The sequence below is a fragment of the Theropithecus gelada genome, chromosome 19, assembly GCF_003255815.1.
Source record: "Theropithecus gelada isolate Dixy chromosome 19, Tgel_1.0, whole genome shotgun sequence".
Lineage (NCBI taxonomy): Eukaryota > Metazoa > Chordata > Mammalia > Primates > Cercopithecidae > Theropithecus > Theropithecus gelada.
In genome coordinates, this window is record NC_037687.1 from 22,934,535 (window position 1) to 22,953,118 (window position 18,584).

An 18,584-nucleotide genomic window follows, 5' to 3' on the forward strand; every position below is an offset into this window, starting at 1 on the left:
CCGTCTCAAAAAAAAAACAAAAAACAAAAAACAAAATTTTTTAAAAGCCATAGCAGCCGGGCGCGGTGGCTCAAGCCTGTAATCCCAGCACTTTGGGAGGCCGAGACGGGTGGATCACGAGGTCAGGAGATCAAGACCATCCTGGCTAACACGGTGAAACCTCGTCTCTACTAAAAAATACAAAAAACTAGCTGGGCGAGGTGGCGGGCGCCTGTAGTCCCAGCTACTCAGGAGGCTGAGGCAGGAGAATGGCGTAAACCTGGGAGGCGGAGCTTGCAGTGAGCTGAGATCCGGCCACTGCACTCCAGCCTGGGCGACAGAGCGAGACTCCGTCTCAAAAAAAAAAAAAGAAAAAGCTATAGCATGGCCCAGAAGTGGCTCATGCCTGTAATCCCAGCACTTTGGGAGGCTGAGGTAGGCGGATTGCTTTCTGCCCAGGAGTTCAAGACCAGCCTGGGTAACATAGCAAAACCCCATCTCTACAAAAACATACAAAAATTAGCCGAACATGGTGGCCCGTGCCTGTACTCCCAGCTACTTGGGAGGCTGAGATGGTAGGATCACTTGAGTCCAGGAGGTTGAGGCTGCAGTGAGTTGTGCTGCTGTGACAGCGCCAGTGCAATCCAGTGAAAGACTGAGACCCTGTCTCAAAAAAAAAAAAAAAAAAAATGAGGGTTTGGACACGGTGGCTCATGCCTGTAATTCCAGCACTTTGGGAGGACGAGGCAGGCAGGTCACAAGGTCAGGAGTTTGAGACCAGCCTGACCAACACAGTGAAACCCCATCTCTGCTAAAAATACAGAGTGTATTTGTATTTTTGGGTGTGGGGTGCTTGCCTGTAGTCCCAGCTACTCAGGAGGCTGAAGCAGGAGAATCACTTGAACCCGGGAGGCAGAGATTGCAGTGAGCTGAGATTGTGCCATTGCACTCCAGCCTGGGTAACAGAGCAAGGCTCCATATTAAAAAAAAAAAAAAAAAAAAAAAGAGGAAGCCATAGGGCAGGAGAGTCCATAATGTGGGTACTGGCAGGAGAGTTCAGTTCTTAGAAGGAGCTGGGGTGACCAGTGACAGAGGTCACATTTTGGGGATCTAGGGGGAACTGATGGCAATGATGGAAGATACCCATTTTTTTTTGTTTTTTGTTTGTTTTGTTTTTCTGAGACGGAGTCTCAAAAAAGAAGCGGATTCCTTTTTTTTTTTTTTTTTTGAGACGGAGTCTCCTTCTGTCGCCCAGGCTGGAGGGCAGTGGGGCAATCTCGGCTCACGGCAACTTCCGCCTCCTGGGTTCAAGCGATTCTACTGCTTCAGCTTCCCAAGTAGCTGGAATTACAGGCGCCTGCCACCACGCCCGGCTAATTTTTGTATTTTTAGTAAAGACGGGGTTTCACCATGTTGGCCAGGCTGGTCTCCAACTCCTGACTTCAGGTGATCCTCCCACCTCGGCCTCCTAAAGTGCTGGGATTATAAGGCGTGAGCCACCGTGCCCAACCAGATACCAATTGTTAAGGGGTTCAGAGTGGGAGAGTCCATATAGGGAAAGGGAATAGGGTGAGAGAAACCAATCACAGATACCATTCACTGGGGACACAGAGTGGAAGCACCTTTGATGGCAAGAGATGGGGTGGAAGGGCGATCAAGGTTGGGGTGGAAGGGCGATCAAGGTTCGGAGACACCCAGGCAGCGCTGACTACCTCTCTACCGGTCTGGCCACTCCCTAGGCCCTCGCTGCCTGCCGCATGGCCCAGATCGTGACCCAGTACTGCGTGGGTGCCAACTACACGTGGCTGCTGGTGGAGGGCGTCTACTTGCACAGTCTCCTGGTGCTCGTGGGAGGCTCCGAGGAGGGCCACTTCCGCTACTACCTGCTCCTCGGCTGGGGTGAGCCCCGATCCCGTCCCCCGCCCAACCCAGCGCGCCTCTCCTCGGCTCCCCCAACTGCCCTGCTGGTTGGCCTCTGGGGGTCTCCTCCCGTCTCTAGGCTTCTGCCTCCCCCACCCCGACAGAGGAATTCCGCGGGTCTTGGGCCTGGCGGGGCCCGTGAGCGCGCTGACAGCTGCGGCGGGGTGGGGGGGCGGGGTTGGGGTCTGCACAGGGGCCCCCGCGCTTTTCGTCATTCCCTGGGTGATCGTCAGGTACCTGTACGAGAACACGCAGTGAGTCGCAGGGTCTGGGGCCGGGCGTGGGAGGTGGGCGGGGCTTTGAGGGACGTGGGCGGGTTGTGATGGAAACGTGGGCAGGGTCGGAAGGCTATTCGGTGCTGGGGGTACGTGGGCGGGATCCAAAGGAATGGGGAGCTAGGAAAGAGAAAGATTGTAAGGGCAACCGGCAAGAGGAGGGAGTGGGACCTGGATCGTAATGGGCGGGACCTTAGAGAATGTGTGTGGTCTCAAGTGCGGTGGGCGGGGCCTAGCGAGCAAATGAGCTTGGTGATCGGTGAGTCTAGTTTTTCTATCTCTTAGCTCTACTCCGCCTTCCTCAGGTGCTGGGAGCGCAACGAAGTCAAGGCCATTTGGTGGATTATACGGACCCCCATCCTCATGACCATCTTGGTAGGATCGGTCCCGCCTCCACCAGGCCGTCCTCAGGGATTTCCCATTCTGGGAAGTGGGGTGCCACCTCCTCCTCCCCCTCCAGAATGGGATCGCGGCTGGCTCAGCCCTTATCTCTCCCCACAGATTAATTTCCTCATTTTTATCCGCCTTCTTGGCATTCTCCTGTCCAAGCTGAGGACACGGCAAATGCGCTGCCGGGATTACCGGCTGAGGTGAGGGCATGCGGTGGGGACCGAGGAGAAGGGGCCGGGTGCGAGATGGGGAACCAGGGCTGAAATGGGGAACCAGGGCTGCAGGATCACTGCTGCCCTCTCTCCCCAGGCTGGCTCGCTCCACGCTGACGCTGGTGCCCCTGCTGGGTGTCCACGAGGTGGTGTTTGCTCCGGTGACCGAGGAACAGGCCCGGGGCGCCCTGCGCTTCGCCAAGCTCGGCTTTGAGATCTTCCTCAGCTCTTTCCAGGTGCTCAGGCAGTGTGCAGGAGCTCCATCCTTCCACCCAGGGCCTCCTCCCCAGAGGGGCACGAGAGCTGCAGTCGTTCTCTGGTGCAGCCACTGAATGGGGTGTGAAGATGAGATTTAGTTCGTTCATTCATTCATTCATTCATTCATTCATTTTTTTTTTTTGAGACGGAGTCTCGCTCTGTCGCCCAGGCTGGAGTGCAGTGGCGCGATCCCGGTTCACTGCAGCCTCTGACTACCGGGTTCAAGCAATTCTCTTCCTCAGCCTCCAGAGTAGATGGGATTACAGGAATGTGCCACCACAGCTGGCTAATTTTGTATTTTTAGTAGAGACGGGGTTTCACCATGTTGGCCAGGCTGGTCTCCAACTCCTAACCTCACTTAGGTAATCCACCCGCCTCGGCCTCCGGAAGTGCTGGGATTACAGGCATGAGCCGTGGCGCCCAGCCCGTTCATTCATTCAATACAAAATACTAAGATAAGACTTTCCTGGGCTGCGGGGAGCAGCAGGGACCGGGACAGGAGATTGGCAGCCCCAGCAGTGCTGCCTGCTAGTGAAGAGTGAGGGCTTTGAGGCTGGACACAGCTGGGGCCAAATTCAGGTTCTGTCACTTTCTAGCTGTTTGCCAGCTGTGTGACCTTCACCTCAGGGTTGAGAGTAGGGAGAGGTAAGTGAGGTGCCAACGTGCAGAATCTAAGGAAAGATTCATTCCAAAATTGAAAGCCCACCCTACACTTGCTTGATTTACCTGAGTCCCCAACCTGCTTCACCTCATTCAGCCTCAGTTTTCTCATTTCTAAAGTGGGGACAATACCAGCCTCACTGGACAAGACTGTTCATTCATTAAATTCAGCAAAAAATTACTGAGCATGTATATATACTCAGCACTTCTCCAGGCTTATCACAGGGATATAGCCAAGAACCAAATGATCCCTATCCTCCAGTGGGAAAAACACACTGAACACACTATAGAAGTAAGGCATACAGCTGGGTATGGTGGCTCACATCTGTAATCCCAGCTTTTTGGGAGGCCAAGGCAGGCGGATCACCTGAGGTTGGGAGTTCCAGACCAGCCTGACCAATATGGTGAAATCCCCTCTCTACTAAAAAATACAAAAATTAGCCAGGTGTGGTGGCAGCTGCCTATAATCCCAGCTACTCAGGAGGCTGAGGTGGGAGAATCGCTTGAACCCAGAGGGTGGAGGTTGCAGAGCACCAAGATTGTGCCACTGCACTTCTACCTGGCCACAGAGGGAGACCATGTCTCAACAAACAAACAAACAAACAAAAAAGAAGTAAAGCATATAGAATGTCAGATGGTGAGATGTGCCTAGAGGGAGAATGAAGCAAGAAAAGAGATGACGAGTGTCCACTGAGGGATGGGGTTACTGTTTTATTTATTTTTATTTTTTTAGAGATGAGGTCTCCCTCTGTTGCCCAGGCTGGAGTGCACGGGTGTGATCCTAGCTCACTGCAGCCTTGGACTCCTGGGCCGAAGTAATCCTCCTGCCTCAGCAATCCTCCTGCCTCAGCCTCCTGAGTAGCTGGGAGCTCAGGAGCAAGCCATCACACCTGACTAATTTTTTTTTTTTTTGAGATAGAGTTTCACTCTTGTTGCCCAGGCTGGAGTGCAATGGCACGATCTCGGCTCACTGCAACCTTCGCCTCGCAGATTCAAGCGATTCTCTTGCCTTAGCCTCCCAAGTAGCTGGGATTACAGGGGTGTGCCACCATGCCCAGCTAATTTTTTTTTTTTTTTTTGAGACAGAGTTTCGCTCTGTCGCCCAGGCTGGAGTGCAGTGGTGCGATCTCAGCTAACTGCAAGCTCCACCTCCTGGGTTCAACCAATTCTCTGCCTCAGCCTCCTGAGTAGCTGGGATTACAGGCACCTGCCATGACTCTCGGCTAATTTTTGTATTTTTAGTAGAGATGGGATTTCACCATCTTGGCCAGGCTGATCTTGAACTCCTGACCTCATGATCCACCCTCCTCAGCCTCCTGAAGTGCTAGAATTACAGGTGTTAGCCACCTCGCCCAGCAAACTTTGTATTTTTGGTAGAGATGGGGTTTCTCCATGTTGGTCAGGCTGGTCTCAAACTCCCGACTTCAGGTGATCCATTTGCCTCAGCCTCCCAAAGTGCTGGGATTGTGCATGAGCCACTGCACCCAGCTGTTTTCTTTTTTGATATATAGTCTCACTCTGTCACCCAGGTTAGAGTGCAGTGGTGTGATCTCAGATCACTGCAACCTCTGCCTCCTGGGTTCACGCAATTCAGCCTCCTGAGTAGCTGGGATTAGGCGTGCACCACCACACTTGGATAACCTTTGTATTTTTAGTAGAGTTGGGGTTTTACCGTATTGCCCTGGCTGGTCTCGAACTCCTGCCCTCAATTGACCTCCCGCCTCGGTCTCCCAAAATGCTGGAATTACAGGCATCAGCCACCACGCCTGGCCAAATTTTTGTATTTTTTGTACAGATGGGGTCTTGCTATATTCCTCTGGCTTGTCTTGAGCTCCTGGGCTCAAGTGATCCTCCCACTTCGGCTTCCCAAAATGCTGGGATTACAGGTGTGAGCCACCATGCCTGGCCAGGTTGCTGTTTTAGGTGGGGTCAAGGGAAAGCATTTCTGAGCAGACACTGGAACAGAGACCTGAAGAACGTGAGGGGACAAGCCAGGTAGGTATTTGGGGGAAATGTTTCAGGCAGGGAAATACCAAGGAAAAGATCCCTGAGGCAGGAGAGTAGCTGGCGACAGGGAGGAAGACCAGGGTGCCTGAAGCATGGGAGCCAGTAGAGAGGCTGTGAGGAGATGAGGACGGAGAGGTGAGGGGCCTCGGGGGGCCAGGTGAGGACTTCGACTTTTCCTCTGCTTGAAGCAGGGGCCATGGGAGGGCTCTCAGCAGAAGGATTTGGTCTGAGTGAGATTTTTTTTTTTTTTTTTTTTTTTTTTGAGACTGGAGTCTCGCTCTGTCGCCCAGGCTGGAGTACAGTGGTGCGATGTCGGCTCACTGCAACCTCCGCCTCCCAGGTTCAAGCAATTCTCCTGCCTCAGCCTCATGAGTAGCTGGGATTACAGGTGTCCACCACCATGCCCGGCTAATTTTTTTAAAAATTTAATTTAATTTAATTTTTTTTTTTGAGGCAGAATCTTGCTCTGTCGCCCAGGCTGGAGTGGCACCATCTCAGCTCACTGCAAGCTCCACCTCCCAGGTTCATGCCATTCTCCTGCCTCAGCCTCCTGAGTAGCTGGGACTACAGCCGTCTGCCACCATGCCCAGCTAATTTTGTTTTTTTATTTTTAGTAGAGATGGGGTTTCACGGTGTTAGCCAGGATGGTCTCGATCTCCTGACCTCGTGATCCTCCCGCCTCGGCCTCCCAAAGTGCTGGGATTACAGGTGTGAGCCACCATGCCTGGCCAAGACTCCCATTTCTACCAAAAATAAAAAATTAGCGGCCGGGTGCAGTGGCTCATGTCTGTAATCTCAGCACTTTGGGAGGCCGAGGCAGGCGGATCACCTTAGGTCAGGAGTTCAAGACCAGCCTGACCAACATGGAGAAACCCTGTCTCTACTAAAAATACAAAAATTATCCAGGCTAGGTGGGACACACCTGTAATTTCAGCTACTCAGGAGGCTGAGGCAGGAACATCGCTTGAACCCGGGAGGTGGAGGTTGCCCTGAGCTGAGACTCTACCACTGCACTCCAGCCTGGGCAACAAAATAAGACCCTGTGTTAAAAAAAAGAAAAAAAAAGTTAACTTGTGTGGTGCATGCCTGTAGTCTTAGCCACTCTGGAGGCTGAAGTGGGAGAATCCCTCTAGCTCAGGGGTTGAGGTTGCAGTGAACCATGATCACTCCACTGCACTCCAGCGACAGAGCCAGACCCTGTCTCAAAAAACCAAAAACAGGCTGGGCGTGTTGGCTCACGCCTGTAATCCCAGCACTTTGGGAGACTGAGGCGGATGTATTGCCTGAGCTCAGGAGTTCAAGACCAGCCTGGGGAACATGACAAAAATTCTGTCTCGGCCGGGCGCGGTGGCTCACACCTGTAATCCCAGCACTTTGGGAGGCGGAGGTGGGCGGATCACGAGGTCAGGAGATCGAGACCATCCTGACTAACACGATGAAACCCATCTCTACTAAAAATACAAAAAAAAAAAAAAAAAATTCTGTCTCTACTAAAAATACAAAAAATTAGCCCGGTGTGGTGGCACGTGCCTGTAATCCCAGGTACTCAGGAGGCTAATTCAGGAGAATCGCTTGAACCAGGGAGGCCGATGTTGCAGTGAGCTGAGATCGGGCCACTGCACTCCAGCCTGGGCGACAGAGCAAGACTCTGTCTCCCTGTCTCCAAAAAAAGAAAAACAAAAACAAAAACAGCAACACAGGCCGGGCGCGGTGGCTCAAGCCTGTAATCCCAGCACTTTGGGAGGCCGAGATGGGCGGATCACGAGGTCAGGAGATCGAGACCATCCTGGTTAACACGGTGAAACCCCGTCTCTACTAAAAAATACAAAAAACTAGCCGGCCGAGGTGGCGGACGCCTGTAGTCCCAGCTACTCGGGAGGCGGAGGCAGGAGAATGGCCTGAACCCGGGAGGCGGAGCTTGCAGTGAGCTGAGATCCGGCCACTGCACTCCAGCCTGGGTGACAGCGTGAGACTCTGTCTCAAAAAAAAAAAAAAAAAAAAAAAAAAAAAAAAAAAAAAACAGCAACACAATCTCACAACAATAAATTCTCACAACTACCACTATATTACTGCTCCATTTTCCAGATGAAGAAATTGAGCAGTTAAGCAGCTTGCCCAAATGGGAAATAAAGTGGAGAGGTGGTTTTTGAGTCCAGGGAGCCCACCTCCAGGGTCCGCAGTTCTTAACCCCCAGCCAGCAGTGCTCAGTTAACCTTCCGGGGCATACAGTGGGATTGGCGTGGGGGAAGCCAGGAACCAGTGAAAAGATGACCCTAATAGTTTAGGACAAAGGTGGCGGTAGCTGAGGTGTTTCAGGGCCTGGCAAGGGCTCGAGCTTATTAAGAGAACAGTTACATAGGCTGGGCATGGTGGCTCATGCCTGTAATCCCAGCACTTTGTAATCCCAGCTGAGGCGGGTGGATCACCGGAGGTCAGGAGTTGGAGACCAGCCTGGACAACAGGGTGAAACCCCGTCTCTACCAAAAATACAAAAATTAGCCGGGCGTGGTGGAGGGCGCCTGTAATCCCAGCTACTCAGGAGGCTGAAGCAGGAGAATCGCTTGAATCCGGGAGGTGGAGGTTGCAGTTTGCCGAGATCGCACCACTACACTCCAGCCTGGGCAACAAGAGCGGGATTCCGACTCTTTAAAATAAAATAAAATAAACGGGGAGGGGGCGCGGAGGCGGTTACAGTCCTGCCCCCACCAGCGATGTAACCCCCCGCGCCTCCTCTGGCAGGGCTTGCTGGTCAGCGTCCTCTACTGCTTCATCAACAAGGAGGTAGGAAGACCCCCGGCCGCCGCCCCCGCCCTCTGGCGGCAGCGCCGGGTACGGCGCAGCCTCTGAGCGCCATCGTGTCGCAGGTGCAGTCGGAGATCCGCCGTGGCTGGCACCACTGCCGCCTGCGCCGCAGCCTGGGCGAGGAGCAGCGCCAGCTCCCGGAGCGCGCCTTCCGGGCCCTGCCCTCCGGCTCCGGCCCCGGCGAGGTCCCCACCGGCCGCGGCTTGTCTTCGGGGACCCTCCCAGGGCCTGGGAATGAGGCCAGACGGGTGTTGGAAAGTTACTGCTAGGGGGCAGAATCCCTGTGTCTGTTCAGTTAGCATGGATTTATTGAGTGCCTACTGCGTGCCAGGCCCAGTATGGAGGACGATGGGGAAATGGTGAAGGAAACAAAAAAAAGGTCCCTCCTGGAGATGACAACTGAGTGGGGAAGACAGACCGTGAACACAAAACATCAAGTTCCACACACGCTATGGAATGGTTATGAAGGGAAGTGAGAAGGGTGCCTAGGGTGGTCTGGGAGGTGTCTCCAAGGAGGTGACATTTAAGCCATCCCCCAAAGAGGTGAAGGAGATCGCTTTGGGGAGAGCTGGAGAACAGGATTCTAGGCGGAAGCGACAGCATAGGCAAAGGCCCTTAGGCAGGAAGGCGCTCAGCCTTGGCTGGAGTAGAATTAAGTCCGAGCCAACAGGTGGGGAGAGAGAGAGAGAAGTGGGCAGGGGCACACAAGTTGGGATTTCATTTCAGGTGCTTTGGAGATTCTTAGGAGTGTCCCTTGGGGGTAATATTTTATTTTTTAAAAAATGAGACAGGATCTCACTGTTACTCAGGTTAGTCTTGAACTCCTAGGCTCAAGTAATCCTCCCACCATGGGTCTCCCAAAGTGCTGGGATTACAGGCATGAGCCACTGTGCGTGGCCTTTTTTTTTTTTTTTTGAAAAGGAGTGTCACTCTGTCGCCCAGGCTGGAGTGCAGTGGTGCAATTTTGGCTCACTGCAGCCTCCATCTCCCGGGTTCAAGCCTCCCAAGTATCTGGGATTACAGGCACCTGCCACCATGCCTGGCTAATTTTTGTATTTTCAGTAGAAAGGGGGTTTCCCCACGTTGGCCAGGCTGGTCTTGAACTCCTGACCTCAAGTGATCTACCCACCTCTGCCTCCCAAAGCACTGGGATTACAGGCATGAGCCACCACACCTGGCCCAAGTGGGCTAATGTTTTAAACAGATCCTTCTTGTCTGCCCTGTAGGAGGACAAATTGACAGGGGCAGGCGTGGAAGCTGGAGCCCAGAAAGGAGGGGACTGCAGGTGGGAAGTGACGGTGGCCGGACCAGGATGGAGGCCACTGAGGGGTATGAAGCAGTCAGATTTGAAGCTGTTTCAGAGGTGCAAGTGAGAGAATTTCATGAAGGATCACAGGAGGACACAGCAGCAGAGAGGACTCCTTGGTTTCGGATGGAGGAGAGACTAAAGATAGGGAGATTGGGTTCACGGAGGGTGAGAACCAGGCGCGCTCTCTGGAAATGTTAGGCTGGCAGTGTTTGTAGGACACCACAGGACAGGACACTGAGTGTAAGGGTCTGGCGCTCTCAGGAGAGGGGCGAGCTGGAGATAGTAATGTGAGAGGCACTGAGTCCTGAGAGGGTGATTTGGTGTGGACCGGAGCACAGGTGAGGCAAGGCAGGCCTCGCGGCTGAAACCTTATATCCAGAGCAGTCAGGGCCGCTGCTGGCTGCGGAGTGAGGACACATATCCCCACTGTCCTGAGATGGGCGGTCTCTGGGACCTGGGAGAATGAGGGGGCATGCTGACAGTCTCATTATAGCTGGACCACCTGTACATACACCCACAAGACCCTCACCCCTAAATTCTCCCCCTACACATATGCACACTTCGTTACTGTGTGGGTGTTGTTGAACATTTTCCCTGGGGTCCGTGGCTTCCTGGACCGATGTGCCCCAAAGCTGAACTCACCCTTTTCAAGCTTATGGCCCTGCTGCCCGCTTCCCCTTTCCCCCACCTTGTGGGTTCTCATGGGGTGGGGGCCTCAGGGCAGGCCCTTGTAAATAAAGTATAAGAAACAGTTGCTTTTTCTCTTTCTTGGGTAGAAGCATCTTGTTGGCAGCGTCACAAAGGGAAATGACTGAGGCAGGCTGCCTGGTGGGGTGCGGGCCCATGGTGGCTTTGCTCAAATTTATCCATGTCGCTACGAAAACGGGACACCTGCTGCCACTGTCCCTCCTTCCTGAGAGAGTCCCCAGGTGGCCATGTCACATGTGATCTCTGCGACATATACAAACGGATGGTACCTGCATCCTTGGGTCGCCTGACATGCCCATGAGTGACACTTAGGACCCTGCCTGGTGCTGGTGTGTGGGCAACACTGGGCCAATTTGCCCAGGGCTATTCCTGCCACCTCTGCTTTTATTTCACCCTCTAAAGGCGGACGCAATGGAAAGCATGTGGGCAGGAGGTGAGGGAGGAAATTCAGACAAGCTGAGCAGAACGGCCAGGACTGGAATCTTGGGTGCCAACCCGCAAGGTAGGGAAACTGATTTGCATTTCCCAGTAAGTACAGGTCAACACCCAAGAAGGCAGGCAGGAACAGAACCTGGACTGTGACTCCAGGGCTGTGTTACTTTCTGCATCAGAACCAAACCCCGGGTGACCTCCTGTGGCATGCCCATTGTCCCAACTTTACAGATTAGGACACTGCAGCTCCATCTTGCTACCCAAGAGTTCAAACTTTTTCCGGAGGACCTGACTCCCCGGGTTTGGAAATAGTACCACTGTTTCCCAACTGGGTGACCCTGAGCAAGTCGCTTACCCTCTCCTGGCCTCAACTATCTCATCTATAAAATGAGATCACTTAGGACGGGCGTGGTGGCTCATGCCTGTAATCCCAGCACTTTGGGAGGCCGAGGTGGGTGGATCACGAGGTCAGGGGTTTGAGACCAGCCTGGCCAACATGGTGAAACTGTGTCTCTACTAAAAATACAAAAATTAGCTGGGCATGGTGGCAGGTTACCTGGGAGGCTGACGAAGGAGAATTTTTTGAACCCAGGAGGCGGAGATTGCAGTGAGCCAAGATGGTGCCACTGTACTCCAGCCTGGGAAACAGGGTGAGACTCCATCTCAAAAAAAAAGGCCGGGCGCGGTGGCTCATGCCTGTAATCCCAGCACTTTGGGAGGCTGAGGTGGGCAGATCACAAGGTCAGGAGATCGAGACCATCCTGGTTAACACAGTGAAACTCCATCTCCACTAAAAATACAAAAAATTAGCCAGGCGTGGTGGTGGGCGCCTGTAGTCCCAGCTACTCGGGAGGCTGAGGCAGGAGAATGGCATGAACCCCGGAGGCAGAGCTTGCAGTGAGCCGAGATTACCCCACTGCACTCCAGCCTGGGCGACGGAGCGAGACTCCATCGCAAAAAAAAAAAAAGGAGAGCTCCAGTATCTACCCCACAGATGGCTGTTTCCAATTAGATGTAGTAAATGCACACCTTTATAACCCCATAACCCACTGCTTTCTGTATATCAGGTCTCTCTCTGCTGCAGGGTCCCAGCTCTGCCACAATGCTCACAGTGTATCTCAGGCCATGCCTTTCTTTTCTTTTGTTTTTCTTTTTTTTTTGAGATGGAGTCTAACTCTGTTGCCAGGCTGGAGTGCATCCATCAGGCTGGCATGCAGTTTCACCATGTTGGCCAGGATGGTCTCGATCTCTTGACCTCGTGATCCGCCTGTCTTGGCCTCCCAAAGTGCTGGGATTACAGGGTGTGAGGCACCGCGCCTGGCCTCAGGCTGTGCCTTTCACAGCTCAGAGTGGGCCACACATCTCACTGAGTGCGCACTGACCTCAGGGCTGCAAACTCTTGCAACTTTCAGGTGTTTGCCTATATCCAGAGGACACAGACATAGGCAGAGACAAAGATATGAGGGGAGGGCCTGCTGCAGTGGCTCACACCTGTAATCCCACCACTTTGGGAGGCCGAGGCAGGAGGATCACTTGAGCCCAGGAGTTCAAGACCAGTCTGGGTAACATAGCGAAATCCCATCTCTACAAAAAGCTGGCAGGAGGATCACTTGAGCCTGGGGGGGTCAAGGCTACAGTGAGCCATGATTGTGCCGCTGCACTCCAGCTTGGCAGACAGAATGAGACCCTGTCTCAAAAAAAAAAAACAAAAAAAACCCCACAAAGATATGGGGAACACACGGTGTGTGTGTCAGAGCAACACAGGGAACTTCCTTATCCCCCCCCAATATATATACCACCTCACCGCCTCCCTTTCCCACCTCCATCTATCTCCCCATATTTGTCAGAGAATTCCTCTCAAGGGTAATGCAGTTGAATCTGAGGGGCAGCAAAGCTCAGGGGTGAAGCCACAGGCTCAGGAGGTGAGTTTAAATCACAGTACCACCACTTCCTGGCTGGTTTGCCCCTGGAAAGTGACATCGTCTCTGTGTCTCAGTTCCTTCTTCTGGAAAAGGGGGAGAATAAATTAACAGGCCCACCCTAGAGCTGTTGGGAGGATGTTTGAAAAGCGCTAAGCCTGGCCTGATACCTAAACAGCTCAGCAAAGCTGACTGCTTTCTTTTCTCTTTCTTTTTTCTTTTTGAGAGGGAGTCTTAGAATCTGTTGCCCAGGCTGGAGTGCAGTGGTGCAACCTCAGCTCAGTGCAACCTCTGTCTCCTGGTTCAAGCTATCCTCCTGCTTCAGCCTCCCAAGTAGCTGGGACCACAGGTGTGCGCCACCATGCCTGGCTAATTTTGTATTTTTAGTAGAGATGAGGTTTCACCCCGTTGGCCAGGCTGGTCTCGAACTCCTGAGCTCAGGTGATCCACCCGCCTTGGCCTCCCAAAGTGCTGGGATTACAGGCGTGAGCCACTGCGCCTGGCCCAATCTTTGTATTTTTAGTAGAGACAGCATTTCACCATGTTGGCTAGGCTGGTCTTGAATTCCCGATGTCAGGTGATTTGCCCGCCTCAGCCTCCCAAACTACTGGGATTACAGGTGTGAGCCACCATGCCTGGCCCCAAAAGATATTTTGGTCAAGCGAGGCCAATTCATTTTAAGAGGCAGAGAAGAGAGCAACAGAGTGACAAGGAGAAGCTCAGAAAGATTAAAGCAGGAGAACTAAAATGTTCTCCAGTGCCACAACTGGGTGCTCATTTCCATCCAACCTGTTCGCTTTGCGGAGGGGGAAAGTGAGGCCTCGATGGGGCAGAGCGAGGGCCTCTCCACTTGCTCACGGGTCCTGGTCCCAGCATTCAATTTGATATTAGCTGCCTCCCCCAAGCCCTCCTGAATCCACCCCACTCACAAGGCTCTGGGAACACATACCACTAGAAAAAAAACACAGAGCTTTATTATTCTCAACACCAATGGCAACGGTCTTCATAGGACAAGAGAGTGAGTTCTGTCGATGGATAGGCAGCCCCTACTTGCCGGCGATGAGCGGGTTCCGCAGGACCACGATGACCGAGTCCCCGCGCAGGAACATCTTGGAGATGTAGCGGTCTTTATTGACTGGCTTGGATTTCTTCTTGCCCTTGCCGCTCTTAGGGACCTCAGTCCACATCTCCTTCACGTTCTCCAGCACCATGTTGCAGTGCCTGGTGGGGAACAGGGAGGGGAGGCACTGGGTGTGAGGGGGGTGCCTCTGACAGCGCTGCCTGCTGCTCGCCCCCTCCAGCAGCATGGCTTGGGGAAGGGTGCAGGTGCTAGGCTGGATGACCAAGTTGCCAAGGCCAATTCTGCCAGTTCTTAGGTTGAGGCTGAGGCAAAGGACTGCACCTCTCTGTGCCAGTTTGTTCATCTTTAAGAGGGAAGACAATCACAGTACCTTCCTCACAAGGTCGTTGAATATTATCTTTTTTTTTCTTTTTTTTTTTTTGAGACAGAGTGTCGCTCTGTTGCCCAGGCTGGAGTGCAGTGGTGCGATTTCAGCTCGCCGCAACCTCTGCCTCCTGGGTTCAGGCAATTCTCGTGCCTCGGCCTCCTGAGTAGCTGTGAATACAGGTGTGCACCACCACGCCCGGTTTTTATATTTTCAATAGAGATGCCGTTTCACCATGTTAGCCAGGCTAGTCTCGAACTCCTGACCTCAGGTGATCCACCTGCCTTGGCCTCCCAAAGTGCTGGAATTACAAGCATGAGCCACCACACTGGGCCATACACCCCAGGCGTCTGAGAAACCTTTGAGCTCTTCAGACTGGAGCTAGGGCAGCCTCTCTAGGCCTGCACAGAACACCTCCCAGGACCCAGCACTCACCTATCGAAGGCCTTCACGCGGCCCAGGAGTTTCTTATTGTTGCGACAGTTGATGAGCACTTGAGTGTTGTTCTTGACTGACTGAGTGAGCACAGAGAGTGGACCCGTGTTAAATTCCTCCTCCTCTCGCTTCTGCAGCTCCTCTGGGGTCATCTCACTCTTGGGCTTGTTGAGGAGGCTCCTGCATGGACAAACATGGAACCCACAAGTGAGAGAGGCTGGAGCTGTGAGGATGGGTGGTCAGGGCCTCAGCCTCAATGTCTCCCCAGCCTTGTCCCATCACATCCGTCCTGTTCAGCCTTCTGAGTATCACCAGCTGGATGCCTAACAGACATTTTCTTTTTCTTTTCTTTTTTTTTTTTGAGACAGAGTCTTGCTCTGTTGCCAGGCTGGAGTGCAGAGGCACGATCTCGGCTCACTGCAACCTCTGCCTCCTGGGTTCAAGCGATTCTCCTGCCTCAGCCTCCTGAGTAGCTGGGACTACAGGCATGCGACTACAGGCACGCGCCACCTCCACGCCCAGCTAATTTTTGTATTTTTAGTAGACAGTGGGTTTCACCACGTTGGCCAGGATGGTTTTGATTTCCTGACCTCGTGATCCATCTGCCTCGACCTCCCGAAGTGCTGAGATTACAGGCGTGAGCCACCGCGCTCGGCCAGACATTTTCAACTCTGCATGTCTCAGGTCGGGATCCAGATCACCCAACCACCGAAGCCTACCCTATCCACAGTGTTCCCCATCTGCCTTCTAGTTCTCTGGGCAAAAACTCTTTGTCAACTTGATTCCTCTTTTTCCCTCACATCCTACAATAAATCTGTAGGAAGTGGCCATTTCTTACCATGGCCTAAGCCTCTGTCATCTCTGACCTGGAATCTTTCTGGTCTCTCTGCCTCCCCACCCATGTTCCCTGACAGTCTGTTCCCTGACAGTCTGTTCTCCACAGAGCGGTCTGAGGGGGCTGTGCTAAAACCTAAATCATAACATGTCACTCTTCAAAGCCCTCCCAGGGGCTGGGTACGGTAGCTCATGCCTGTAATCCTAGCACTTTTGTGGTGCAGAGGTTGCGGTGAGCTGAGATCGCACCACTGCACTCCAGCCTGGCAACAGAGCAAGACTCCATCTCAAAAAAAAAAAAAAAAAAGAAAAGAAAAGAAAAGAAAATGTCTGTTAGGCATCCAGCTGGTGATTCACAAGGCGGGTGGATCACTTGACGTCAGGAGTTCGAGACCAGCCTGGCCAACACAGTGAAAACCCATTTCTACTAAAAATACAAACAAAGCAAAAACAACAACAACAAAAAATTAGCCAGGCATGGTGGTGCACACCTGTAATCTCAGCTACTTGGTAGGTTCTGGCAGAAGAATCGCTTGAGCTCAGGAGTTGGAGATTGCAGTGAAGCGAGATCATGCCACTGCACTCCAGCCTGGGCGACAGAGCGAGACTCTGTCTCAAAAAATAAATAAATACAAATTAGAAAATACAAAAATTAGGCTGCGTGCGATGGCTCATGCCTGTAATCCCAGCACTTTGGGAGGCCAAGAGGGGTGGATCGCCTGAGCTCAGGAGTTCCAGACCACCCAGGGCAACATGGTGAAATCCTGTCTCTACTAAAAATACAAAAAAAATTAACCAGGTGTGGTGGCGCATGCCTCTAGTCCCAGCTACTTAGGAGGATGACGCAGGAGAATCGCTGGAGCCCCAGCAGCGAAGGTTGCAGTGAGCCAAGATTACACCACTGCACTCCAGCTTGGGTTACAGAGTAAGACTCCATCCCCCCCACCAAAAAAAAGTAGCTGGGCATGGTGGCGCATGCTTGTAATCCTAGCTACTTGGGAGGCTGAGGCAAGAAGATCACTTGAACCCAGGAGACAGAGATCGTGCTACTACACTCCAATCTGGGTGACAGAGCGAGATTCCATCTCAAACAAACAAAAGAAAATCCTCCCATGCCCCCCGCCATCTCAGTGTAGAAAGTAAAACCCCGGCCAGGCACGGTGGCTCACGCCTGTAATGCCAGCACTTTGGAAGGTCGAGGCGGGTGGATCATTCGAGGTCAGGAGTTTGAGACCAGGTTGGCCAACATGGCGAAACCTGGTCTCTACTAAAAATACAAAAGTCAGCTGGGCATGGTGGTGGGTGCCTGTAATCCTAGCAACTCGGGAGGCTGAGGCAGGAGAATTGCTTCAACTCGGGAGGCAGAGGTTGCAGTGAGCTGAGATCGCACCATTGCACTCCAGCCTGAGCAACAGAGCAAGGCTATGTCTCAAAAGAAAAAAAAAAAAAAAGATTTTTTTTTTCCTTGGGAACAAAAGGTTTCATTCACTGATGTATCCTATGTGGCTTAAGCAGTGTCTGATACATAAACATTCAATGTAATATTTGGTGCACTAATAAATGAGCAAAATCATGCCAATGACTCGTTATCCCTTTAAGTTGTGAATTAGGTCGAAAACGCATCTGTCTCCAGCTCAAATGATCAGGAGAAGTCCCTTATTTCAAATCATTATTTCTAAAAGTCCTAACTTCCCTTCCCCAGTATTCGTTTTGATTTCTTTTGTTTCGTTTTGAGATGGAGTCTTACTCTTCGCTCAGGCTGGAAGTGTGCAGTGGTGCAATCTCGGCTCACTGCAACCTCCGTCTCCCGGGTTCAAGCGATTCTCCGGCCTCAGCCTCCCAAGTAGCTGGAATTACAGGGGCCGGACACTACGTCTGGCTAATTTTTGTATTTTTGGTAGACATGGGGTTTCACCACAATGGCCAGGCTGGTCTCAAACTCCTGACCTCAGGTGATCTGCCCGCCTCGGCCTCCCAAAGTGCTGGGATTTACAAACCTGAGCCACCGCGCCCGGCCTCCCCCAGTATTCGTAAAATCGCTGCCCCTTAACATTCACTTCAATAGGACTAATTATCTAGGACCCCCCTCCGTTATCGTTTAAAATATGTTTTTCATAATTAAAAAATTTTTTTTTTTTGTAGAGACGGGGGTCTCGCTATGTTGCCTAGAGTAGTCTCGAAACTCCTGTGTTCTAGCGATGCTCCCGCCTTGGCCTACTAAAATGCTGGGATCACAGGCATGAGTCCCCGCGCCCAGCCCAGCGCGTTATCTCATAAAGCTGTCCCCTCTCCCGAAGTCACGATGCGTCAAAGGCCCCACGCCCGTTCTCAAACCCATCAGGAGAAAAGCAGGACGCTCCATCCCTAAAACATCTGCCCCGTCCCCCACCCCCCTCTCTGCTCAAACCTTCCCACCCTCAATCGGTCAAAATTTCCACCCTCAACCTCCTTCCCGCCGCCTAAGCCTAGCCCGGCCTCACATGATGGTCACTAAGCTCTCCGTTCACTCCCGTTTCCTCCGCGTTGCTGCAGCCTGAGGCGAGAGAGGCGGGACTTCCTCTTCCTGCGACCCACTTCCTTTGGCGCCTGCGCAAAGCCAACCAGTAAGTGGAGGCGTGGCCTGTTGCCATAGCATTGCCCACCAACGGTGCACAATGAAAGAATAAAAGCCTCGGATAGGGGTTCGAGGCCAGTCAGAACCACACGGGGCAGATGTTTATGACAATGAAGACAAAAGGAAAGGCGGTCTGATTCAAACCGTTTCGTTGAAGAATGGTACAGGTTGAAGGAGGGAAATGACAAACTATTTCCAAATGCCCGCCGGCCGTGACTTCGGGGGCGCGGCCTCCGTTGAAGCCAATCCGCTCCTCGCTTCGGAGACAGGCAGCGCCCCTCTTCCCTCTGGGACGGGTTATTGACGTATCTACTGATCTTTCCGACCCTGCGCCACCAATCCCCTGCCTACATCCGGGAGGGGCATGGACCTGCGCCCGAGAGAT

At 52.7% G+C, this 18,584-nt stretch overlaps 2 protein-coding genes across 4 annotated transcripts in view; one reads left to right on the top strand and one right to left on the bottom strand.

Moving 5' to 3' along the window:
* GIPR (gastric inhibitory polypeptide receptor) overlaps positions 1 to 9,525 on the top strand; it is a 17,239-nt gene extending 7,714 nt beyond the window's left edge. For both annotated transcript variants that reach the window (XM_025368554.1, XM_025368555.1), the window contains 7 exons: positions 1,719 to 1,878; positions 2,093 to 2,153; positions 2,480 to 2,549; positions 2,676 to 2,764; positions 2,874 to 3,012; positions 8,441 to 8,482; positions 8,566 to 9,525. In XM_025368554.1, coding sequence (XP_025224339.1) covers positions 1,719 to 1,878; positions 2,093 to 2,153; positions 2,480 to 2,549; positions 2,676 to 2,764; positions 2,874 to 3,012; positions 8,441 to 8,482; positions 8,566 to 8,772 — 768 coding nt within the window. In that variant the 3' untranslated portion in view covers positions 8,773 to 9,525. The remainder of the gene's footprint in view (positions 1 to 1,718; positions 1,879 to 2,092; positions 2,154 to 2,479; positions 2,550 to 2,675; positions 2,765 to 2,873; positions 3,013 to 8,440; positions 8,483 to 8,565) is intronic.
* Positions 9,526 to 13,819: 4,294 nt separating this feature from the next.
* On the bottom strand, positions 13,820 to 18,494 carry SNRPD2 (small nuclear ribonucleoprotein D2 polypeptide). Of its 2 annotated transcripts, none has more exons than XM_025367283.1 (4): positions 18,344 to 18,494; positions 18,066 to 18,171; positions 14,752 to 14,931; positions 13,820 to 14,092 (listed from the first exon to the last, which is right to left on the bottom strand). In XM_025367283.1, coding segments are annotated over exons 2-4 (357 nt in total). In that variant the 5' UTR covers positions 18,068 to 18,171; positions 18,344 to 18,494; the 3' UTR covers positions 13,820 to 13,917. The 2 variants fall into 2 exon arrangements, with proteins under 2 accessions (XP_025223068.1, XP_025223069.1); XM_025367284.1 differs by lacking the exon at positions 18,344 to 18,494 and adding an exon at positions 15,590 to 15,721.
* Positions 18,495 to 18,584: the final 90 nt, after the last annotated feature.